At 52.3% G+C, this 25,584-nt stretch overlaps 1 protein-coding gene across 1 annotated transcript; it reads right to left on the bottom strand.

Moving 5' to 3' along the window:
- Nucleotides 1-4,277: 4,277 nt before the first annotated feature.
- On the bottom strand, nt 4,278-25,584 carry GNA15 (G protein subunit alpha 15). Its single transcript, XM_036313871.1, has 7 exons — nt 25,060-25,584; nt 17,318-17,502; nt 13,429-13,583; nt 12,621-12,749; nt 10,035-10,164; nt 8,730-8,883; nt 4,278-5,183 (listed from the first exon to the last, which is right to left on the bottom strand). The coding sequence occupies exons 1-7, from the start codon at nt 25,202-25,204 to the stop codon at nt 4,957-4,959; spliced, it is 1,125 nt and encodes a 374-aa protein (XP_036169764.1). The 5' UTR covers nt 25,205-25,584; the 3' UTR covers nt 4,278-4,956.

Raw genomic sequence — 25,584 nt, 5'->3', positions numbered from 1 at the left:
GAGGCAGCCAATCAATGATTCTCTCTCATCATTGATGTTTCTATCTCTCTCTCCCTCTCCGTTCTTCTCTGAAATCCTATATAATAAAAGCCTAATAAGCAAATTGACTGAACCGCAGAACGACCAGTGGAACGATGGGTCACTATGACATGCACTGACCACCAGGGGACAGATGCTCAACGCAGGAGCTGCCTCCAGCCCGCAGGCCCCAGGTCAGCCAAGTTGGGTGCCAGCAGGGCTCCCCGCCCCCCAATTGCCCCACGGGTCACCCCACAGATCGGCCCTGATCACTGGCCAGGCCGAGGGACTCTAGTTAATAATAATAATAAAAAAACTAATGTGAATGGATTTAATGCCACTGAACAGTACACTTAAAATGGTTAAAATGGTCAATTTTATGTTATGTGTATTTTACCACAATAAAACTAATTAGAAGAAAAAAATCTTTCCATATGATCCAACAATTCCACTCTTAGGCAGCTACCCAATAGCAGTTAGAGAAATCACTTTTTTGTAATTATCATAGCATTATTTGGTCCAGGCAATAATCAACAATAAATGCTAAAATTATTGGGTAGAGCCCTGGCCAATTTGGCTCAGTGGATAAAGTGTCAGCCAACAGACTGATGGGTCCCAAGTTCAATTCTGGTCAAGGGCACGTGCCCAGGTTGCGGGCTCTATCCCCAGTAGGGAGCATGCGGAAGGCAATCAATGATTCTCTCTCATCATTGATGTTTCTATCTCTCTCTCACTCTCCCTTCTTCTCTGAAATCAATAAAATTAAATATTATTGGGTGGAATTTTGTTGGGGAGCAGGATATTGACCTAATCTCAAAGTATTTTCCTACAGAATACATATTTAATTACAAAGAGAAAAATATCTTACTCAAGAAACCCTTGAATGTCGCCTTGAGACAGGCCAGCAAACCAGGACAAGTGGAACAGGAAACTGAGACAGGCAGCTAAACAAACTGGCCGAGCAATTTACAGCAGATCCAGGAGGTCACCTCCTGAGAGAGAACATCCAGGCCTCAGCGTATTTCAGCTCCAGCCCCGGAAAAGCAGTCAAACCAGGTGTGCGACACCAGGACCAGCTGCAGTGACTAGTGACCCCCTGCCCTGACACTGACCTATCAGTGGAGACCATGACCCTGAAGGAGCACATCTAGAAAACGGATGAATATTTGCTAAAACCCTGCCCTGAGACACCCCCCCCCCCAATATTCCCTCCTGCAAGAGAGAGATAAAAAACTCAAGACAACGGACCCAGCGCACGCTCTCCCTCTCAGCACCCCCTCTATTTCCTTTCTCCTCTTCTTCCCCCACAGGCCTGCATCTCCTAAATTCTGAAGGACCCCAGGAGGCTTGCAACCAGGGGAGCAATGGACAGCGGGAGCTCGTCCCAGGTTTGCCCCTGAACCTGTTCCCCAGGCCTCCTTTTCTCTGACTTCCCAGAGAGCTAGGGAAGCCCAGCCGAGGCTCTCTTGTTGCTTCTTCTGTGCTAAGCCCTTCCTTGTTTTACTGTCCCAGCTTTAATAAACATTCCCTCATAGTCATCTGGGACTTGGGTTATGAAATTTTTCCTGCACGAAGTCAAGAACCCACACACTACCAGCCAGCCCTAGGCAGACCCGCCAGGGGCTAGGTCCCTTTCGGTAACAGCCTTCACCAAGAGATCCAAGTTAGCATCACTGGAGATGCAGTAAATGCACAAGGCTGGCCTGGCATCACACACTGAGGAGGAAACATCACTTCTGTGATATTCCCACCAAAGTATACAACCTGCATCAGGTCATGGGGAGGCATCAAACAAACCCACACTGAGGACATCCCACAGGATAACTGGTCTATACTTTTTAAGAGTCAAGGTCATGAACGTTCATGAAAGACAAAAAAGGCTAAGGCTGTCTTGGATGAAAGGAGACCCAAGATGCATGAAACTAAATGCAGTGAGTGGTTCCTGACTGGATACTAGAATGGGGGGAAGTGCTGTAAAAGACAATATTGAGGAAATTTTTTATGAGCTGTATATTAGACAATGTTAGTGTATCAATGCCCAGCTGGCATGGCTCAGTGGTGGAGTGCCGACCTATGAACCAGGAGGTCAGTGTTCAATTCCCAGTCAGGGCATATACCCGGGTTTCGGGCTTGATCCCCAGTGTGGGGCATGCAGGAGGCAGCTGATCAATGATTCTCTCCCATCATATCTCTCTCTCTCTCTCTCTCTTTCTCTCTCTCTCTCTCTCTCTCTCCTTTCCTCTCTCTGAAAGCAATGAAAATATATTTAAAAATATATTATTGTATCAATGCTAGATTTCCTGAATTTGACTATTGCACTCTGCTTATATAACAGATTTTTTTCCCATAGGAAATACATGGTGATCTGGAGTAAAGATGCACTATATCTCCAACCTACTCTCAAATTATTTAGAAAATTAAGGGGGAAAAATTTCCATATTCTCTATGGAATATATAATACACTTTTAGATTTTGTATATAGAGAAATATAAAGCAAAAGGTTAGTCATGGGCGGACCAGCTTAAGGGTCAGCAATTTTTTTCTGAGAAGAGCCAGAGTAAATAATTTCAGCTTTGAGGGCCAGACAGTATCTGTCAAAACTCTGCCCCCCAGAGGAAAAGCTGCCAGAGACCATATGTAAATGGATGTGGCTGTGTGCCAATAAAACTTTATTTACAAAAACAGCAGTAATCTGATGGTTTGCTGAACCCTAACCTAGATGCAGGGTAGATGGGACTTCATTGCAATAGTTCTGCAACTTCTGTAGGTTGAAAGTATTTTCAAAATAAAAAGATAAGTGAAGAAAATATGGATTTCCCAACTTTGTGGTCAGAGTGTGGTCTCTAAATATGTCCCATTAAAAGGAATCAGGGCTCCTTGGAGAAATGGCCAAATGCAGAGCTGGGGCTGTGAAATTATAGGACAAGACAAAAGCATCTCGCTGTGCCAGAACTATGACCTCTGAGGCCCCAGGGGTCATGTCAACAGGACCGAGGAGCCAACTCAAAGAGGTCCCACTGGCCACCAGCCAAGGGATGCCTGGGGCTCGCAGAAGCTGGGAGAGGCAGGAGGGAGTGTGGCCCTGCTGCTGCCTTGATCTCACACTTCCATCCTCCAACATCGGAAGAATACATTTCCGTTGTTTTAAGCCACCCGGGCTGTGGTACTTTGCTACGGCAATCCTAGGAAAAATATCTGACCAGCATCCTCAACACTGTCAAGGTCACCAAAAACAGGAAAAGTCAGAGAAACCATCACAGCCCAAAGGAGCTTAAGATGTGGCCACTGAAAGCCATGTGGGCTCCTGGGAGTGCAAAAGGATATTAGGGGGGAACGGAAGAAATCTGAATAGAGTATAAGTTTTAGTTAATAATGTGTCAATATTAGTTTATTGATTGTAAAAAAAAAAAGTACCATATTAATGTAAGATGTTAATAGTAGGGGTATTTGGGTGCAATTTTATAAGGCAACTCTCTGCACTACCCTCACAATTTTTCTGTAAATTTAAGACTATTCTGCCGAAACCGGTCTGGCTCAGTGGATAGAGTGTCGGCCTGCGGACTGAAAGGTCCCAGGTTCGATTCCAGTCAAGGGCATGTACCTGGGTTGCGGGCACATCCCCAGTGGGAGATGTGCGGGAGGCGGCTGATCGATGTTTCTCTCTCATCGATGTTTCTAACTTTCTATCTCTCTCCCTTCCTCTCTGTGAAAAATCAATAAAATATATTTTTTAAAAAAGACTATTCTAAAACATAAGGGTTTTTTTAATTAAAAAAAAAGGGGGGGGATGTTGAATGAATAGAATCTTGGTTGTGTGACCTCCCAAGTGCATGACTTCAGTCAAATTATTCAGCTTCTTGGTGCCTCAGTTTTCTCATCTGTAAAATGGGAATGACAGGGCTTGTGCTACATGAGACATCCCTGCGGATGGTGGGTCACCATGATCTGGCTTAAGTAGAGCCATTATCTTCATCTTCATCAGAGATGGGTGGGAGCTGCCACTAGAAATTTGGGTAAATAGCAACATAGGGCGGGCTTAAATGCGCCCCCCTCCAGGAAGAGAGGCTGGACTCTACCTCTTGGCTCAGAGTGTGCGCTTTCCTGGACAGCTCTATATACCGTGCCCAGCACAGGAGGGTGAACAAGTATAACCTTTTTTCCTTCCTTCCCCATGTTTCTACCCTTCGTGGGACAGGAGACCTGAGAAGGGACCGCGGGGGGGAGAGGGGGTAAACAGGGCACCCCTGAGAAATCACAGGTCTCCAGAATGTCATTTCTTTAATGTCCAACTCACAAGGGGCCCTGCAGATGAGGGAATAAATACAGGTTGTAAGATGCAGCGCACCCAGCCCCCAGCCTAGGGAAGAGGGGGAGACCTGTGAGCCTCGGTTTCCCTCGTCTGCAAACCGTAACAGAACACGCTTCGAGTCATGAGGCTCTTAACACCGTTTTCCAGGGGTCTCTTCCCCACCGAGGGCGGCCTCTGAGCTACCCAAACCTCAAACTGGGAGGTACCCCCTCCTGTCCACTAAGGGGCGCCAGAGTCCGGTTCCTGGGCCTGCGGGACCACTGCCCGATCCCTGAGGGGGTGTACCACCCCCCGGGGGTCCCGGACTTCTCCCCAGGAGGGGACAGGCCCGGAGCGGGGGTCCTGAGTCTTCCGTCCTCTGCTCTCTTCAGCGTCCCCGCCACCCCGGGGACCCCAGGTGGCCATGGTGCTCCTTTATCGAGGAGTCAAGAGTGGGGACCCCCGGAGCTGTCCTAGCAGAGGGCAGAGAAGCGGCGGCGACTGGCTTTCCGCAACTCACTCGTGGCCCCCCCGCCACGTGGGCCTGGAGCGACCGGGGAGGCATCTGGGCTCCCGGAGCGCCGCCCGCCCGCCCGCCCGCAGGTCCGGAGGGCCGCTCGCTGGTCCGAGCCGGGGAGGCGGGGCTGGGGTCACAGCAGGTTGATCTCGTCGAGGTAGCGGGCCAGGACCGAGTCCCGCACGTCCTTGAAGACCGTGCGGATGTTCTGCGTGTCCGTGGCGCACGTGTAGTGGCTGAAGAGGCGCCGGGAGCGCGAGCCCTTCCTGCCCCCGTCGGCGGCGTCCGCGCAGCCGGCGTACATGCCGCTGTACATGTTCAGGATGAACTGCTTGGCTGCCTCCGCGTCCTGCTTCGGGCCTGGGGGGCAGGAGTGAGGGCGTCAGGACACAGGCTCCTGGGGCAGGCGGGGACCCCCTACTGAGACCAAGGGGGGTCTCCGGAAACTCTCTTCCCGATATGGGCAGCTCAGGGCTGCAGGGACCACCCCCCCCTCCAGCACCCACTAAGTTCCTACAGGTGGACGCCAGCTTTTGACTGTCTAGCAGGTCACGTGACTCCAGCCCAGCCATTGGCCACGGCAGGCTGGCGGGGTCACATGACCTGGGATGGACCAATGAGGCTCAGCTCTGGGACTCTGAGCAACACTTGTGTTGAAGAGATGCTCTTGGCTGGGCTTGGAGCTGGAGGGGTGGGAACCGGAGCTGCAGAGACAGAGGCTGGTGCACACGGGGAAACCAGGCCAGGAGAAGGGAGGGATGGCCACCCTGGTGAGGCACATGGGCTGCTGCATTGAAAGCACAACGTGAGTTCAGGGCCCAAAGTCTGGCTCTGCTACCTACTAGTTTGCATACATGTTAATAAATGTGACCTCTGTGAGCCTCTGTTTCCTGGTTTGAATGACTTCTGGCAAGTGACTGTACCTCAGTTTCCCCATGAAGGAGTCCTACTGCACAGGACTTTGTAAAAAATATATATTTTTATTGATTTCAGAGAGGAAGGGAAAGGAGAGATAGAAACATCGATGAGAGAGAATCATTGATCGGCTGCCTCCTGCATGCCCCCTACTGGGGACCGAGCCGGCAACCCGGGCATATGCCCTTGACCAGAATGGAACCTGGGACTGTTCAGTCTACAAGCTGACGCTCTACCTACTGGGCAAAACCAGCTAGGGCTGCACAGGGCTTTTTAATGAGGATTAAACAAGTCAAAAATACATAAGAGTGCGTCCACCAGTGTCAGATGTGTTCATTGTTATTGTTCATTATTGTCACAAGTATTATTTAGTAGCAGGAAAGACGGGCCGAGAGCCGTAAGCTTAGTCTATGGGCGCTGCAGCCTCTTTGGCTGGGAGAAAAGGATGGAGTTTCCCTTTGACCTTGAGGAAAGCAAACAATCCTCAAAACTATCTGCTTCTCAAACTCTCCAAGTGCTGCCCAGGGTGACGAGGGGTGCCCAGGCCACCGCCCTGGAATAAGCTGACATCTGCTGCCCAGACTCTGAGTCTTGCGGGCATGACGGGCTGAGATTGGCCACATGGGCTCTGACAAGGCCAGGGGCTCCCACCCACGGTGATGTCACCAAAGCTTAGTACATGCGAACTAAGGGCTTCATCTGCCATGGCTGGTTGTGTATCGGGGTGAATAGTGTCCCCTCAAAGCCATGTCCACTGCGAACTTCACAATGTGATCGGATGTGGAAATAGGGTCTTTGCAGCTGTAAAGAGTGAAGTTGAAATGAGGTCATACCGAACTAGGTTGGACCCCAGATTCAATGACTTGTGTTCTTATAAAAAGAGGAGAGAGCCCTAGCTGGTTTGGCTCAGCTGGATAGAGCGTCAGCCTGCGGACCGAAGGGTCCTGGGTTTGATTCTGGTCAGGGGCACGTGCCTCGGTTGCAGGCTGCTCCCTGGCCCAGGCCCTGGTCAGGGCTTGTGCAGGCAGCAACCAATCTATGTGTTTCACATGGATGTTTCTCTCCATCTTTCCCTTTCTCTTCCACTCTCTACAAAAATCAATGGGAACTTGTCCTCAGGGGAGGATTAAAAAAAAAAAAAAAAGAGGAGAGACAATCAGAGACAGAGAAGGCCATGTGACGATGGAGGAAGAGATTGGAATGATGCATTATAAGTCAAGAAATGCTGCCCTGCCCTAACTGGTTTGGCTCAGTGGATAGAGCGTCGGCCTGCGGACTGAAGGGTCCCAGGTTCGATTCCGGTCAAGGGCATGCACCTTGGTTGCGGGCACATCCCCAGTAGGAGGTGTGCAGGAGGCAGCTGATTGATGTTTCTCTCTCATTGATGTTTCTAACTCTCTATCCCTCTCCCTTCCTCTCTGTAAAAAATCAATAAAATATATTAAAAAGAAAAGAAATGCTAAGACTGCAGGCAACGACCAGAATCTAAGAAAGAGGCCTAGTACAGGTTCTCGCCCCGAGCCTCCTGAAGGAACTGACCCTGCTCTGCCACTCACTTGGTTTCACACTTCCAGCTTCCCGGGTTGTGAGGGAATAAATATCTGTTGTTTTCAGCCCCCCAGTCTGTGGCCATTGTCACAGCAGCCCCAGGAAACAAAGATAGCTTGTCTCCAGGATGGCTGTCATTGCTTCCTTCCCTCCCTGTAGTCACATGCCATTTGGCCATCATAATGTAGATGGTGCCTCCGTTAGAGTCTGGCTGGCCTGAGTGATTTTATTGGCCAATAGAATAAGGCGGATGTAACCACCTGGAACTTCCTAGGCTACATCATGAGCAGAGACTTCCACCTGGGCTGACGTCTGACCATCCTGAGGCAGCCATGCTGTGAGCTAGCCCTGGATTAGAAGACACCAGACACGGGGAGGGGGAGGGAGAGAGATAGAGAGCGAGAGGAGAGAGAGAGGAAAAGGAGGAAGGGGCGGGGGAGGAAGAGGAGGCGGAAGGAAGAGGCGGAGGATCACAGAGTCACCATACACACGGTGCAAGAAGCCATCTCAGACGTGCACCTCCAATCCCAGCCACCCCAGCTGATGCCACATGGACCACAGGTGAACAGCTGGCTTACCTTCCCCAAGTTCCTGACCCCCCTCAATTGTGAGCAAAGTGGAATGGCTGGCTTAAGCCCCCAACTTTGGGGGGCATTTGCTACTCAGCTGGGATACTTCTAGCAGCTCCCTTTACCATCACAGTGGCCCAATATCTGGCTAACACACCTCTTCCCTGGCTTCACCAAAACCTTACGTCTCTGGCAGATACCCTACCTGGTGCCCAACACTCACTGCACTCCACTCTAGTTGGCCGAGGCCCTTTGTGCCTCAGGTTGCACCAAAGGTTTGTTCCCAAACCTGTTGTATCCTCCTGCTTGATATGCACTTAATGAGACACTACACACATCTATTCGCTACAAGCACAGCATGAAAGAGGGTTGTTGTAGCTGTGAAAACTGAGCCGTGTGCTTTGGAAAAACTTGCGCAGAGGTCAGTCACAGATTTAAAAATAAAAATGCTACCCGATTAGGTATAGATGAGACGACTATGAAAGTTAGAAAATGAAAGGGTCGAAAATCTTAGAAGATTCTGGAAATAGTTGTTGATGCCTTTTGGGTATGCTTTATGACAATGGGCTCTATCCAGCAGACCCACCCTCACAACATCCATAATATATGACTTTTGAGAATTCTCTTCGTTAAGCAATTACATCAAGTACGAAGGCATCTGTTACTTTATCCCCATTCTACAGAAGGGAAAACTGAGAACAGAGAGAGGTTGGGCAGTGAAAGCATCTGGGTCTGGAACTCAGGTTTGTCCAATCGTATTTGAAACTCCACTAACTCCAGGCTGGAGTAGGGCCTGGACGAGCATCTCCCTTGGGAGCTGCTTTTTTTTGGGGGGGGGGGGGGGGGGGAGGGTATAGAAGGTTCTAGAACTCACCCTGGAAGCTGGGGAAGTAGGTGGCCAGGTGGGAGGTGGGGATCTTCTCCTCCAGAATGTCGGTTTTGTTGAGGAAGAGGATGACAGATGTGCTTTTGAACCAGGGCAGTTCCAGGATTGTGCCAAACAGGGCCAGACTCTCCTTCATTCTGTTCTGGGTTGGGGGACACAGGCGGTTCATCGCTCAGATCGGCCAGCTCGGCCCAGACAGGAGCCCTCCCTCTACGTGGAGACGGGTCTGAGCAGGCATGGCCGGCTGCCTATGTGGAGCCAGCATGGTTTTGTGCCTCAACTGGTTTGACTAGTGCCCCCCCACCCCCAGTTCATGTCCCCCTGGAACTTCAGCCTGTGACCTTATTTGGAAGCAGGGCCTGGAATTCACGAAGAGGTCATACTGGAATTGGGTGGTGTTAAGTCTAATGATTGATGCCCCCCAAAAAGGGGGAATTTGGACCCAGCCTCACATACAAGGAGGATGCCATGTGGCAACGGAGGCAGAGGTGGGTTGATGCATCTGCAAGCCAAGGAACACCAAGGACTCCAGAGTCACCAGCAGCTGGGAGAGCCTGGGACAGAGTCTCCCTCGGCCACCGGGGACCAGCCCCGCCGACACCTTGACCTCAGCCTCTGCCTCCAGAACCCGGAGAGAATACTTTTCTGTTGTCTCAGCCTCCCGGTTTGTGGTCATTGGTTACAGCCGCCCCAGCAAACTAGGACAGGTCAGGTGGCGAGAGCTATGTCAGAGCGACCTCAGGCTGGTTCTGTCTGATTCAACCTGAAAGTCAAAATGATAGCGTCTCCCTCTCGAATGCCCAAACGGCCTCTGTGACACTGAGCCACCGGAAGTGCACATGTCAGGTAACAGTGTGCCCGCCATCATGCTGGGTGTAATTAGGAGGAGAGGTCACAAAGGAAGATTGATCCTCACCAGCATTTCTGGATAGAAGCGTGACATTGTCCCTGCAGTGTGACACTATTTCCAGGACAGTTTGTGTGTGCTTCTGGGGGTGGGGAGGGGCATGTCTCAGGACACGCAGGACATGAATATCGGTGTGTGTGTGTGTGTGTGTGTGTGTGTGCACGCACGCATCACATGTGAGTGTTGTTGGCAACACAAATGCTTGTGAATCTAAGTCTTGGGGCTCAATGGTCTGATCACGAAAGAGTGGAAGGTGAGGCTCAAAGCCACACCAGACACACACAGGCCTGCTCGAGAGTGGCCTGGGGCTTCCTGTGGGTCCCTGGGCCAGGGGGAGGAGAAGCGCAGAGAAGATGGCGGCCCCTCCGCCCTCAGCGGCCCCTCACCTCTTGGTTGTTCTCCTCCAGGCACTGGTCGTATTCGCTCAGCGAGGCCAGGTAGATGAGGGCGATCACGTTCTCGAAGCAGTGGATCCACTTCTTGCGTTCTGACCTCTGGCCCCCAACGTCAACAATCCTACCAGAATCGCCCCTTGTCAGAGCTCGGGCTTAATCAGGACCCCCCAACGTGGCCCCCCAGGTCCCATCACATCTGAGATGTGCCAAGATCAAGATGACGAGCAGCAAGAATAGGGGCTAGGCCCTGGGCCCACGCCTCGTATGTGTTATTGCATTTCAACCCGCCGCCCAATGACACCCATTATACAGATGAGGAAACTGAGGTACAGAGAGGAGAGGGGACTTTCCTGAACTTCTACTGCACTGGGTTGTCTGATTACTACCCTCAAGGTGGAGGCCAGCAGGTCAGACACATCCGGAGTCTGCCCTGGTTCCGGCTGATGGGCCTAGGTCCTAGGAGAAACTGCAGGCCGTCGGCACAACTCAGTGAAATGGGGATGCTGCACTGTGGCTGGCCAGGGGACCGTCCAGCGGCCAACGCCATCCCCTCTGTGTGTGGCCCAAGGCGAGGGCCGGGCCTCCACCCCCACACTCCACAACAGCGGCCCGAGCCCTCCTGCCTTCCTGTGCTCTCTTCTAAGAAATGTGGGTCCCTGATAACAAGCCCTACGTCATTTCCCCGGGGATACAGCCGTTACTCAGGCAGCCGACAGGAAATGCCAGAAGCCTCAGCGCGAGAAGGGACTTGCCCCGCTGCACAGGAGGGGAAGGAGGCTGGTGCCTGTGGCTCCTAATCCCAGAGACCTGCCCTCTCATGCATCAGACCCCTCAAGCCCCCATGTCCGGAGTGGAATGTGGGTGCAGCGATTGAGAGTGGGGCTCTGGGGACTGAGGCAGGTGGGGTACACTTCCTGCCAGCCGCCCATCTCAGAGTCTTAGTTCCTCTGCACCCTCACTCCACCGATTAGCCTCTCTCCTTAGCCAAAGAACATACTCAAGTCTCCCGCCAAGAAATCCCCTCCCCAGCCCAGCCTTCCCTATGAGCATCCCCAACCGCTACCTTCACTCCTAAACTTTACCCACCCGTCCACCCATCTATACATCTATCCACCCATCTATCCAGCCTCTGCTACATATCCATCCATTCACTGATGTATTCATTTACCTACCCATCTACTCACCCGTCCATCCATCCATCCATCATCCATCCATCCATCATCCATCCATCATCCATCCATCATCCATCCATCCATCCATCCATCCATCTATCCATCCATCATCTATCCATCCATCCATCCATCCATCCACCCATCCATCCATCCACACATCCATTCATTCATCCTTCCATCCAAACATCCATTCATTCATCCATCCGCACATTCATCCTTCCATCTTTCTAGCCATCCTCCCACATTTACCAACTTCCACCCTGATCTGGATCTGATCATCACTATGAATCAGGAGACTGAAACTTCGCCCCTAACCATGTGGGACTCTCCATCTAGTGGACGAGACCTATGGCAAACAGCTAAATTATGAACTTTCCAGAAAGGGACTATTGCATAGGCCAGAACAGCATGTTTGAGGTGGGGGAGGGTGGTCCAGGGGAGTGAGAGAGTCAACACATGTGGGTTGATCACCACCCCTGTCTCCAGGCATCACCCTGCACTCTCCTCAGCTCCGTCATCAGCCCACAGACACGGAGCTTGCTAAGGACACTGACGACGCTCTAACTGCCGATCTCAGAAGTCACTTCTCCTGCTGTATCCTTCCTGACCTCTCCTTGGCCTTGGACACTAGGCAGCACCCTCCCGACGCCGTGTTGCTGCATGCCCATCCACACCTCTGACTTCCAGCTCAGGCCTGTGTGTGCCCAGTCACCTCCCAGATGCCTTAGACCCCTCAGACTCTATGTGCCCCAAGGACTTTATCGTCTTCTCTAATACCCCCCATCCTGCTGCCGCCGCCATGGCACCCTGATGGGAAAACTGGGAGACATTTTCAGCTCCCTGCTCTCAGTCCCACACTCATCTAGTCCTGCCCCTTCTACATCAGAAACATTTCTTGCACCATCCCCTCGTTCCCATCCCCATGGCCACTGCCCTGGCCATGACTAACCCTTCCTGCCTGGACCATGGCTCCTGCCTCCTCCTGACTCTCTGGACTTCTAGTCTCACCCCCTATTGATCACTAGAGGAGCCAGCCTCTGAGCTTCCCAGTCCAAATCCATCCCTCTGACACAGCTCTGACCACACAGTCTCTGTCTTCTCCTGCACAACAGCCCTTCAAGGGTCGGAACTAGAGAACTCCTACACATCCTTCAATGCCCTAATACCAGTGTTCCCTCCTCCAGGAAGATTTCCCCCTTGAAGCTCTGGTGCCTCACTCTGGGCTCTTCCAAGTCCCGGTCCTGACTGTATGGGGGGCTACGAGGTGTTTATGTCCAATTCTGCCTCCTTCAACCTAGGAGCCCCTGAGGGCCGGATCCAGGAAACGCCTACTCCTCCCTCAGGGCCCCAGCTGCTTTGCCCCTCCTCCAGGAAGCACTCCCCGCCCAGGAGGCCCTGCACTCACCGCAGGTTGGTTTTCTGCACGGAGAAGCAGTACTCGTTGATGCCGGTGGTGGGCATACGGCTGCGGAGCACATCCTGGGCTGTGGGGACGTAGCCCTCCTCGGTGATGCGCTCCAGGTGCGACAGGTAGCTGGGGAGCAGGGAGCCCTGAGCCTGGCCCCGCGGACTTCCTTGGCTTCTCAGACCCACCCCCAGGGCCCTGTGAGGACCCTGCTAGGGGAGAGCCTCCCAAGAGGGGCCAGGATCTCTGGGGTCTGCGGGAGCCCCAGGAGCAGCACCCTGAGGCCATGGGAGCCCTGGGAGAAGCAACTTCACCCCTAAAGCAGTGTGACCCCAAGGATGGTGTGACCCCGAGAACAGCAGCGCTGCAGAGGGGTGTCACCTTGGGGGCTGTCACCAGGAGTGACACCACCCCGGGCATCCACCATCATCCCTGGGACAGTATTACCATGTGATGATGAGCAGTGTCACCCCAGAAATGGTGTCACCTGGGGCTGATTCACCCTAGCAGCTGTGTCACCCCACCAATGACATCACCCCAAAAACAGGGTCACTCCAGGGACAATGTCACCCCAGAGACAATGTCATCCCAAAACAATCTCACCCCAGGCACAACGTCAACCATCGCACAGCCAGCTGATGCCCAGCAGCCAGTCCCCGGGGTGGGAGTCGCCCCCTGGAACCCCCTCTGTGCAGGCGCAATCCTGGCACTGGGTCTCTGCTGGCTGCCTCTCCAACCCGCAGCTGTGCCCAGCTCGCCCCCCGCCCTGCACCCTGCACCCCGCACGGCCGCGGTGACCCAGACTCACTACACTGCGGAGTCCAGCAGGTGGAACTCGCGCCGGCGCTCGTAGCAGGCCCGGATGCCGCTGTCACTCCACAGACGCTGCACGGCCACGGCGTAGCGCTTCTCGAAAGTGGTCACCTTGTAGGGGTCCTGGCTCATGACCAGGCTGGCGTAGTTCTGGAGGGAAGGGCGAGGCAGGTCAGAGCAGTCTCCGGACATCCCAGCCAGGCCCCCCCCTCCTTTCTCGGCTGCCTCTTCTTCCTCCCCGTGTGCCCCCTGCCCATCCCCACCGCCGTCATCTCCTCTGAGGCGCTCCTTCGTGCATTTGCCCACGGACGGAGCGTGGCGGCAAAGTGCTGCCCCAGCACCAGGGGCGGCAGAGAAACGAGCTCCAGGGGACCATGGCCTGTGTACACTGCGGCCTCCTGCCTGCGGGGCTCCCCTTCCCCACAAGCACTGGTTCCCTGACTCCCAGGAGACAAGTCCCTACAGATGTCCCCAGTTTACGGATTAGGCTACTGAGGTGTGAGAATAACCTTGTATAGGATCAATGAGACGGCTCGCAGCCTGTTATGGCCGGGTTTTGTTGACCACCCATGTCCTCCACAAATTCCTAAGTTTAAGTCCTAACCCGGAGGACCTCAGGCTGTGACTGTATTTGGAGATGGGGGTCTTTACAGAGGTGATCCAGTTCAAATGAGGTCACTAGTGTGGGTCCTGATCTGATATATGACTCGTGTCCTTCTAGGAAGAGAATAAGGACAGCCATGTGAGGACACAGAGAGAAGAAGCCCTCTGCCAGCCAAGGAGAGAAGCCTTAGGAGAAACAAGCCCCGCCAACACCTTCATCTCAGGCGTCCAGCCTCCAGATTGTGAAAGAATAAATTTCTGATGTGTCAGCTCCCCAGACTGTGGCACTTGGTGATGGCAGCCTGAGCAAACTAATATACAGCCTGAAAATACATTAACTTCCAAGTTTTAAAAAGATGATTAAGAATTTTAAAAGTAAAAATTAAGAGACACATCCTTCTAAAAATTCAGAGTAAAATTTATATTCAGGGAAGGCCCTGAATAGTCCTTAATGTGCTTTGAAGGAAGTGAATATGGGTCCTTCGCTCTTAAAACACAGGAGACTGGGAGCGAGACAATGAGGCCCACTCACGCCATTTCTAATTAACACATGAAAAAGAAATAAAAGGTCGGGTTTGGAAGGGGAGAAATTACATGTGGTTATGCACAGACGACACGGCTTTGTGTAGAAAATCCAAAATAGTCTGTAGATAAACTATTAGAATAAACAAGTGAACTTAACGGGGTCCCCAAATGAAAGATCAATAAATGAAAATAAGATATGTGTCTATATACTAACCACTCACTAGTGGAAAATTTTAAGAATTTAAATCACATTTATAGTAGCATCAAGAGCTAGCAAATACCTAGGAATAACCTACAATAGATGTGAAAGCAAGAAAGCGCTTATATCCAGAATGGCTTAAATCAGCGGTTCTCAACCTGTGGGTTGCGGCCCCTTTGGGGGTCGAGTGACCCTTTCACAGGGGTCGCCTAAGACCATCGGAAAACACATATATAATTACATATTGTTTTTGTGATTAATCACTATGCTTTAATTATGTTCAATTTGTAACAATGAAATTGGGGGTCACCACAGCAGGAGGAACTGTATTAAAGGGTCGCGGCATTAGGAAGGTTGAGAGCCACTGGCTTAAATGAAGCGACGGCAACATCAAGTGTTGCTAGGACAGGGGCAACCGGAGCTCTGCTGGGGGCGTGTGACTTGCTACAATTACTTGGAAAACAGTGTCTTCTACGTGTTCCTTCCCGGTAGACACCCGACAGAAATATGCAAATGACCCAAAGGTCAGCAAATAAACTGACCATCGCCCCCAAAAGATAAATGAATCACAGACATACGACACCAGAAGCCAGACGTAAAAGATCATTCCAGAAAATTCGAGAATTTAAAAAATAGGCAGCTCCTATATGGCGATGAAAGATGAGACGTGGTTATCCTTAGGGGGAGCCCCTGTCCCATCTCTAAAATGGGGTGATCGCTGAAAGGGGTTGTTGTGAGGATTAAATGATCATATCACCCCTCACACGACTGAGCCCAGACTGCATTCCAGGCACTGTTTTGAGAGCTTTCAGCACCTTTAATTGATCACATTCTCGCATCAGCCCTGTGAGGTAGGAACCACAGGCCTCCAGTCCCTCTTCCAACGTCCTTGGACCACCTCATATTCACAAACCAGATGCTTCCAGGTTTTAGAAAGGGAATGTGACCTCCGCCTGTTCGCATGGCCATTATAAAAAACAGCCACACCGAAAACGGCACGTGTGGGTGAGGATGTGGGGAAATTGGGACCCCGTGCACTGCTGGTGGGAATGCAAAATGATGTGGCCACTATGGAAAACAGTATGGAGGCTCCTCAAAAAGTTAAAAATAGAATCACCATATGACCCAGCAATTCTGCTTCTAGGTGTTCATCCCAAAAAATGGGAAGCATATCTCGAAAAGATATGAGCACTCCCATGTTCATGGCAGCACTATTCTCAATAGCCAAAATGTAGAAAAAACCCAGATGAATGGATAAGAAAATGTGGTCCTTGGGGGGGGGGGGGGGGCGGGTAAGAGATCAACCGAAGGACTTGTATGCATGCGTATAAGCATAATCAATGGACACAAGACACTGGTGGGGGAGGGGAGGCCGGGGGAATGTCAAGGGTGGGGGGAGACATATGTAATACTCTTTGTAATACTTTAAGCAATAAAACAAAATTTAAAAAAAGAAAAGAAAATGTGGTCCATAAGTGGAATAGTATTCAGTCTTTAAAAAGAAGGAAATTCTTGCCCTAGCTGGTTTAGCTCAGTGGATAGAGGGTCCCAGGTTCCATTCCGGTCAAGGGCACATGCCCGGGTTGCGGGCTCGATCCCCAGTAGGGGACATGCAGGAGGCAGCCGATCAATAATTCTCATCATTGATGTTTCTATCTCTCTATCCCTTTCCCTTCCTCTCTGACATCAATAAAACTATATTTAAAAAAAAAGAAAAAGGAAATTCTTGTCAAGTATATGGTCATCTAACCACTATTCTGTGCATCTAAAACGAATACAAAATAATATTGAATGTAACTGTAAAACTGAAAAATAAAATAAAAGCCCAGCTGGTGTCGCTCAATGGTTGAGCATCGACCTATGAACCAGGAGGTCATGGTTTGATTCCCAGTAGGGAGCGTGCAGGAGGCAGCCCATCAATGTTTCTCTCTCATTATTGATGTTTCTCTCTCTCCCTCTCCCTGTCTGAAATCAATAAAAATATTTTTACAATAAAATAAAAATAAGGAAATTCTACAATAGGTGTCCACGTGGGTAAACTTTGAGGACCTCGTGTTAAGTGAGATAAGCCAGCCATAAAAGAAAAATACTACACGACCCCATTACGGGAGGCACCCAGAACAGGCAGACTCAAGGGAACGGGAGGCGGGCTTGGGGAGGGGCCACGTGCAGTCGCTAGTCAGGTAGGATGGCAAGGTCGAGCTTCCCTCAGTAGGACGGATCGTTCCAGAGCTCTGCAGCCCACCCTTCCTCCAGCTAATACCGTACCATCCACCTAAAATTTGAGAGGGTAGATCTCATGTTGAGTGTTCTTACCACAATAAAGTAATGTGTGTTCTCAAAAAGGGATGTGATGCATGAATTGCACAGCAGCCTTTCCCTGCAGCCATCAGTCCATTGTATTAATATTTCCACAGGGGAACGGCCATTGGTTCAGGATTCCCACGCCCAAGGGGTCCAAGGGATGAGCTCTGGGGATGCATGGGGGACATGTGAGGGGGGGCTGGTGGGGAGCCGCCCCCCTGTGGCGCCCCCGTGGCAGCCCCGGGACGCTCACCTTGCTCTCGGGCCTGCTGAAGGGGATCTGCAGCTGGTCCATGGCCTCGATCATGGCCCGCATGGACGCGAAGATGTTCTGGTAGACGAGCGGCCGGAAGCCCTTGCGGTCCTCCTCCGAGTAGCCGGCCCCGTGGATGATGCGCATCTGCTTGATGAACGTGCTCTTCCCGCTCTCACCCGGGCCTGCGGACGGGAGCCATCGCTCAATCTCAGCCCGGACTTCCTGCTGAGGGTTCAAACCCCTGGGCCCAGGCCGCACTACGACCTCGGTGAGCGTCCACCGCTTCTGCCTCAGTCTCCCTGCCTGTGCACCGTGGGTCTCCAAGGGCCCTGCCTGCGCATTCAGTGTGAGGGCGAAATGCGTTCAGTGTAAGGGGCTCCTGGGAGGGTCTGCACACGGTGGCCCTCGGGCCACATCCAGACACAGCCTGTCTGCGCACAGCTGGGGAGTTTTTACAGTTTGTATGTTTTTTTCTGTTTCTGATACTTTTTATGGTTCTGGTTTTTACCTTGAAAGGAATCAAAAGAAAATTGTTTCATATCCTGTGAAAGTTATATGAAATTCAGGTTTCAGTGTCTATCAATAAAGTTTTATTGGCACACGACCACACCCATATGTGTTTGAATGGTCTATGGCTGTTTTCTCCCTGTAGAGCACAGACAACCAGGAGGCCCTGTGAGGCTGGAGGGGAGGGAAGGGAGGAGGCGATAGGGCAGCGGTTCTCAGCCTGTGGGTCGCGACCCCTTTGGGGGTCGAACGACCCTTTCACAGGGGTCGCCTAAGACCATCGGAAAACACATATATAATTACATAGTTTTTGTGATTAATCACTATGCTTTAATTATGTTCAATTTGTAACAATGAAAATACATCCTGCATATCAGATATTTACATTATGATTCATAACAGTAGCAACATTACAGTTATGAAGTAGCAACGAAAATAATTCTATGGTTGGGGGTCACCACACCGTGAGGAGCTGTATGAAAGGGTCGCGGCATTAGGACGGTTGAGAACCACTGTGCTAGCGGGAAGGGACCGGGCCTTGGGGGAGGACTTGGACTTTTACCCCAGGGAGGTGGGAGCCCTGGAGGGCTGTGGACAGAGGGACGGGCGTGACTCGGGTGCTCATATGCGCCCTCTGATGGCTGCGGTGGGGGAGGACAGGCTGTGGGGTACCAGGGCCGAGAGGCACCGCAATGGGTGGACCAGGAGCTGGTGAGAAGGACACATTCGTGAGATATGTGGGAGACAGAATCAACAGTCCTAGCCTTGCTATGAACCAGGATGGGGAGAGGGGCCCTTGCGGGGCCAGCTGCAGAGCCGACAGGGCCAAGTGCAAGATGAAAACCTCAGGACCTTTCTGAGTGAGGGCACTGGGGGCCGCCCAGGCTGTTCACGCACAAAGCCAGCCCTGGGCTTGTGATATCAATTCTGGAATCTTTAAGGGCCCCGGACAAGAACCTCCAAGACTCCGCTCCCTGCTGTCTGAGCTCCAGAACCTCTCTGTCTCTCCGTGCCTCTGTTTTCTGTCTGTAAAATGGGTGTGACAGCCAGGTGGGAGGTGCAAGCCCGGAAGGCTCCTCCAGTATCTGGTCAACCTGCCTGGCTCCTGGGGGACACAGGTGTGGGGGCTTTCCAGGGACTAAAGGGGGGACTGCAGCAGGAGGAACTGGAAAAGCAGCAAAAAGGGAAGGGGTGGCCTGGTAGAGCCAAGAAAGAGGAAATGGGAGCAGAGGGGGGAGCAGGGAGGAGGGTGGAGAGTGCAGGAGGCAGGAGAAGGAGGGGACTGCCTTGCATCAACCCCCAGGGGTATCCTGTCCCTGCACCCCGCCCCTGCCAGCACATCTGAGGGTGACAAGGGCAGGTCTGAGGTGGCACCGGGTGTTATAAGTCCACGGGAATCGGGGCCTAAGAAAAAGAGACGCTGTTGTGTTGCCACACAGGACGTTAGTGGGGGGAGTGGGAAAAGTGGGAAAGCTGGCAGCGATGAGCTGAGAGCAGTGCCCCACGCTCATCGCCAGCTTTTGTTCATGGTCCTGGGGAGTCTTTGCTTTGTGGTGAGACTCAAATCCCCTGGAGTCTTCAGGGATAAGAAGGCTCCAGGTCTGCAAGTTACAAACAGTTCAGGAAAAAAATGACTATGTGCCTATTAACTATATAGTAAAGAAATGACAGCTGTAATCATGCATTCAATAAATCATACGTGTACATACACTTACATGTAGCATATACATGTTAGATATTTGGGGGAGGAGAATAAAGGGAATGTGGTCCAATGCTAACATTTACAGTCCTGGCCAGCTAGCTCCGTTGGTTAGAGCATCGCCAGGATGGGCCCAGGTTGCATGTTCAATCCCCGGTCAGGCCACATACAAAAAGCAACCAATGAATACATACTGGTAAGTAAGTGGAACGGCAAATCAATGTTTTTTTCTCTCTCTCCCCCTGCCCCACTGTCTCTATAATCAATAAATTAAAAAGACAAAAATGTTGTAGAAGAAGCCAGGCACAACATTCCTATAAGTCGGAAAGCATTTTAAAACAAGCTAAGAAGGGGAAAAATGGCGCTGCAGGTCTACAAGAGCTGAATGTGAGGGAAGCTGCTTAGGAGTAGAGGGCACACTGTGTGCTATCTTTAAACTTTTCTGTAGATCTAAAATTACTCCCAAATAAAAAGTTGTCTTTAAAAGAAACACACCAAAGGACCTCACAGGTCCCACAGGCCTCTAATCTGGAGCTCTCCAAGGTGGGGCCGTATGCCTCAGATTCTGGAATTCCTTGAATTTCAGGAAGAGGACATGTCAAGCTCACTAAATAGTCCGGAAGTGAAACATCTGGACGTCGCGGTCAGCGATAGAAACCCCCGGCCTCGCTTCCCATGGAGGAACCTGGGGAACCTCCAGGCTTCAGAAGTTTGGCATCAGGGGTGGCAGCAGTGGCTGGGCCCTGAGAGCTGAGGGCATGAAGCACCAGCTCCCCTGAGCCTCACTTTCTTTGCTGTTAATCCTGACCCGAGGATACTTTCCCATAGATTTGTAGAGACAGTGGAAGGAAAAGAGGGAGCAGGGAGAGAGGGAGAGAAAAAGAAAAAGAGAAACATTGCCCTAACTGGTTTGGCTCCGTGGATAGAGCGTCGGCCTGCGGACTGAAGGGTCCCGGGTTCGATTCCGGTCAGGGGCATGTACCTGGGTTGCGGGCACATCCCCAGTAGGAGGTGTGCAGGAGGCAGCTGATCGATGTTTCTCTCTCATCGATGTTTCTAACTCTCTATCCCTTTCCCTTCCTCTCTGTAAAAATCAATAAAATATATTAAAAAAGAAAAAGAGACACATTGATTTAAGACAGACACACCAATTGGTTGCCTCCCTCAGGCACCCCCGATCTGGGCAGGGATCAAATCTGCAACGCAGGTACATGCCCTTGACCGGGGACGCGAACCCTCGAACCTTTGGTACGTGGGTGGGTGCTCTAACCATTGAGGACACTGGCCATGGCTGGACCCCAAGGTAGGGAAACTGAATCCCAGATGTGCTGAGGGAACTGCCTTGGGCCAAACCCAGTTCTGTCTGAGTCCAGAGCGCACAGGCTTTTAAATGATAACACCAGCAGCTCCAAATGTGCTGCCTAAATGATGACAATTATAACAGCAGTTGGCATCATCTTCATCATCACCATGGGCATAGCTTAATTCTTGGCATCTGCCAGGACAGGGACAAGGCGCTCTGTGCGTGCCCTCGGTCCGTCCTCCTAAGGCTCCTGCTGTCTGTCCATTGACAGAGGAGACGCGGGGCTCAGCGAGGTGACATGCCTTCCCCAGGGTCACATGGCTGGGGGAGCAGCAGAGGACTCGTCAGGCCCTGTGGGCCCTGCAGCCACAGAACGGGACAAGGCCAGCCCAGGAGGCCAGGGGACATCCACAGACCTGGTAAGTGACCTTTCTACAGACACTCACAACTGGACGGCCCCTCCGGGTGCCCCCCGCGACGGCAGAGACCTGTGGCCGGGGCTGCCCTCTGACCTCTCGACTGCCTTCCAACCCTCCGCCCTCGGGCCTCCTCCCAAAGTAGAGAACCCAGGTCTCAGGAAGCAACAGTTGACACCATTGCAATGCACTGATTTTTCTTTCCTTCTCATCTCTTCTGTTTTATTGAAGAAAAAAAACCACGTCTGGTCTCTACCCACAACATGGATTTTGTGACTCATGAATGGATCACAGCCTGAATTCTGAAGAACTCACTTCACGGCTGGAACCCCTCTTGGCCGCCCATGCCAGTCCTGAAGGCACGAAGGGCCCTGGAACGTCTCCAGCCCCGGCTCCTGGTCAGCCTCAGGAAACCCCCACGTGGGGCCGGGGGCTGTGGGGGCAGCTGCATCCACCTGGCGGGGCCTCGCCGCCCAGACAGGAAGTGATACTTCCCCCTGGGATGGATGAGGAAGCGGAACCCAGCAGCTGCCCTGAGGAGTGGGCCAAGCTCCAGGGCATCACGAGACAGCATGTGGCTCCTGTCAGAGGGAAGGCAGTCCCAGACTCCCCCGCCCAGGAAATGGGGTTCCTGGGGTACAGGAGCCAGACTGGGCAGCAGGGAGTGGGGGGCAGGTGGCTCAGCTTCTATGTCCAGCTCTGGCTCAGACTGGCCACTGACCCTGACCAATGCTGCCACGGCCCTGGGCCTCGGTTTCCCTGTCTGTCACTGGGGTTCTGTGGCTTCTCTCTCCTGAGGCACGTTCACAGGCCAGTCAAACACACGGACTTGGAACTGGAATTCTGGGCTCTGCTCCTGGCTGTGTGACCTTGGGCAAGTCCCTTCACCGCCCTGGCCCTTGGTGTCCCCATCTGGGGTTATAGACAGAGCTGGCTTCATTTTGACTGTTCCCCTCCCCAACGTGGTGATCACTTCCTGTCATGGACAGACAATCTTCCCCTCCCACCCTGTAGCCCCGTGGCCTTCATCCTCAAAAGGATCAGCAAACCTTCAGGAAAAAATCACTTCTTTTCAAGAAGGGAGGGAGGTGTGGAGGCGGTCTCAGGGCAGGGATGGATGGGGTGGTCGAAAGCAGCCCACAGGGCAACATCAGTGCTTGGGGACACACACAGCCTCCTCTCCCTGCTCCCGTCCCCACACCAGCAGAAGGGGCGTCCTGATTTGGGGCTGGCTGTGCAGTGGTCAGAGTGGTGTCCGGCAAGGGACCTTCCCCACTCCAGGAAGATGGTCCAGCTCTGGGGCAAACTCTGCCCCTGAATCAGGACTGACTGACTCATTCATTCAGTTGTTCACTCATTTACAAAGCATACACTAGGCATCTACTATATGTCAGGCTCATTGTCCTCTGGGCTCGTTGCTGGGGGTTCAGGAGTGAATGAGACAGACATGGGCCCCACTCTTGCACTGTTTGCTCTATAACTGGAGGAGGCAGACCATAAACAGGTAAACACTGAAGAGTGTCAGTGAGTGAAAAGTCAAGTCAAGGATGGAGAGGGATGAGGCTGCCCTTGTAGCCACGGAATTCAGGGAAAACTCCTCTGAGGAAGTAAGAGTTGAGCTGGGACCTTGCTTGAGTAAGAGTGCCAGCCGTGCAAAGGCTGGGGTGACACTGAGAGCTCTTGGCAGGAGGAACAGCAAGTGCAAAGGTCCTGGGGTTCAGATAAATGAACTTGAAATGTACAAGGAAAGATCACTAACATCAGTAAAGCCCTACACATGAAAAAGGACTAAAAACAAAGAGTTAAAGAAGGGACCTAGCCAGTTTGGCTCAGTAGATAGTGCGTCGGCCTGCAGACTGAAGGGTCCCAAGTTCTATTCCGGTCAAGGGCACATACCTCGGTTGCAAGCTCAATCCCCCGCCCTGGTTGGGGTGTGTGCAGGAGGCAACCACTCTGTCTCTCTCACTTTGATGTTTCTATCTCTCCATCCCTTCCACTCTCTCTAAAAATCAATGGAAAAATATCCTCAAGTGAGGATTAACAAACAAACAAACAAACAAACAAAAGAATTAAAGAAGGGCATCACTTTGGAGCCTACACACCCAAAAAGGATGATAAGGGAATGTTGTAAACAATCTTATGCCCATAAATTTAACAATTTTATTTTATTTTATTTTTTTTAATATATTTTATTGATTTTTTACAGAGAGGAAGGGAGAGAGATAGAGAGTTAGAAACATCGATGAGAGAGAAACATCGATCAGCCGCCTCCTGCACACTCCCTACTGGGGATGTGCCCGCAACCCAGGGTCATGCCCTTGACCGGAATCGAACCTAGGACCCTTCAGTCCGCAGGCCGACGCTCTATCCACTGAGCCAAACCGGTTTCGGCAAATTTAACAATTTTAAAGAAATCAACAAATTCTTTGAAAGACACCAATAACCAAAGCTTACTCAAGAATAGATAACTTAAATAGCCCCATTTATTAAAAATAATAAATAATATATGAATATGTCACCTCTATTATTAATATAATGATAGCCCATCCATGAAGAAAATAAAATAGAAATAGCTATTAAAGCAATTAAATTCTTAATTAAAAACTTTCCAGGCTCAGACAGCTCATTGATGATTTTACCAAACGTTTAAGGAAGACATGAAATACTCAATGAAGAGCAAAGAAGCCAGGTGTCTGCAGCTGGAATATGATGGCCAATAAACAGAGATGGGGTTGGAGAGGTCAGGGGGCGCCAGAGTTTGAGTTTTATGCCATGTCAGATCTTCTTGGAGAAATGAATGGGGGAGGGGGGTAACTAGTTCAGCAAGAGAGAGCAATGTTAGAAGTTGGAAGGTCCCTCAGTTAAGGTGTAATTCCTAGGGGTCCAGTGCTCCCACCCACTCTCTCTCCTCTCTCCAGTCCTCAGGGCTTCCCACTGAGCCAGAGCAGGGAGAGGGGACTGCCGCCTCTCGACCCGCGCCAGGCAGATGTGACTTCAGGACCTTCCCCAGCCCCCACCCAGAGTTCAGGGAGTCCTGGGAGACCCTCCGAGGCCCGCATCCCTGGGGCCATACACAGGGCACAGTGGTTAGGGGAGTGGACACGTGGACACAACAAGACTTGAGGCTTCAGAAGTCACAATCTACTGCCTTTCCAGTCACTCCTACTCCCTCATCTGGTTTAATTTTCCTCCTCAACCTTCTAGCTGCTGGGAACTATTTTATCTGCTTATTAGTTTATGGGCTTAATGTCTATCTCCCTCAGGAGAAGATGAGGTCCATGGAGGCTGGGACAACTCCCATACCTTTGCTGCTGTGTCTCCAGGAGTTACTTAATAGATCTTGATCATTTGAATGAACCAATCAATCAATCACAACGGGGTGGCAACGCTCCGCCCACAAAACTCACGCTAGCCAACCTGCAGAGCTGGGGTCCAGCCCTCCCAGCTGGTGGTGTGGCAGCCAGAGAGGAACTGGGGGGCCGTGGGGAACGGTGACAGAGGGAGAGGCCAGGGCGCACTGGCCCGGACAGCGGCAGACCTGAGCTCATGGCTCCCTTCCCATGACACAGAGCCGGTAGGGCGTGCTGGGCCTGCCAGGCTGGGGCCGGCCCCACCAGGCCATCCCGTGGGGCCACCTCCGTTCTTGCAGATGCTCCGCAAGATGGCTGGACCCATGTCTGGACAAGGAACCGGGGTTCTCTGTGCCTCAGTCTTCCCATCTGGCGAATGGGCTCCCAGGTTCTCCCACCCCGAAGGCCAGGACCCTGTCCTCCAGCCCTCTTCCCTCTGCCCGCTCGCCAGGCCCTGGACTCACCCAGAAGCAGCAGCTTCAGCTCCCCTCGGTCCCGCTTCTTCTGCTCCAGGAGGATCTTGTTGATCTCCTGGTCGATCCGGGCGGCCGTCTTCTCCTCCTCCGTCAGGCACCAGGGGCAGCAGTGCCAGGTCAGCGACCGGGCCATGATGCGGGGGCCTCAGAAGGCACAAGGCAACATGGCCCCGGCCCCCTGGGGGAGGGGACCCCCACCCTGACGGCTCCAGGAAGGGCTCCCAGCAGCCAAGCGTAAAGCGGCTGCCCTCTTCTTGGGGGTCACCCCCCTGGGGACCCCCGGCTTCCTGGCCTCAGGCACCCAGGCAGCCCAGCTCGGAGAGACCTGAGTGCCGGGCACAGGGCAGTGGGGGAGGAGGAGGAGCAGGAGAGGGGGTGCGGAGGCTCAGGGCTCCCCGCCCATCTCCAGACCTGCCCAGCCCGGCCTAACAGGTTGACTGGCAGCCAGGAGAGGTGGGCGCCCCTGGGGAGGGCGGGGCGGGGCGGCTGGGGATGGGCTCCACGCAGTCTGGG

The sequence above is a fragment of the Myotis myotis genome, unplaced genomic scaffold (assembly GCF_014108235.1).
Source record: "Myotis myotis isolate mMyoMyo1 unplaced genomic scaffold, mMyoMyo1.p scaffold_m19_p_6, whole genome shotgun sequence".
Lineage (NCBI taxonomy): Eukaryota > Metazoa > Chordata > Mammalia > Chiroptera > Vespertilionidae > Myotis > Myotis myotis.
Note: the sequence above shows the minus strand (reverse complement) of the source record. Positions and strands in the feature narration are given on the sequence as shown.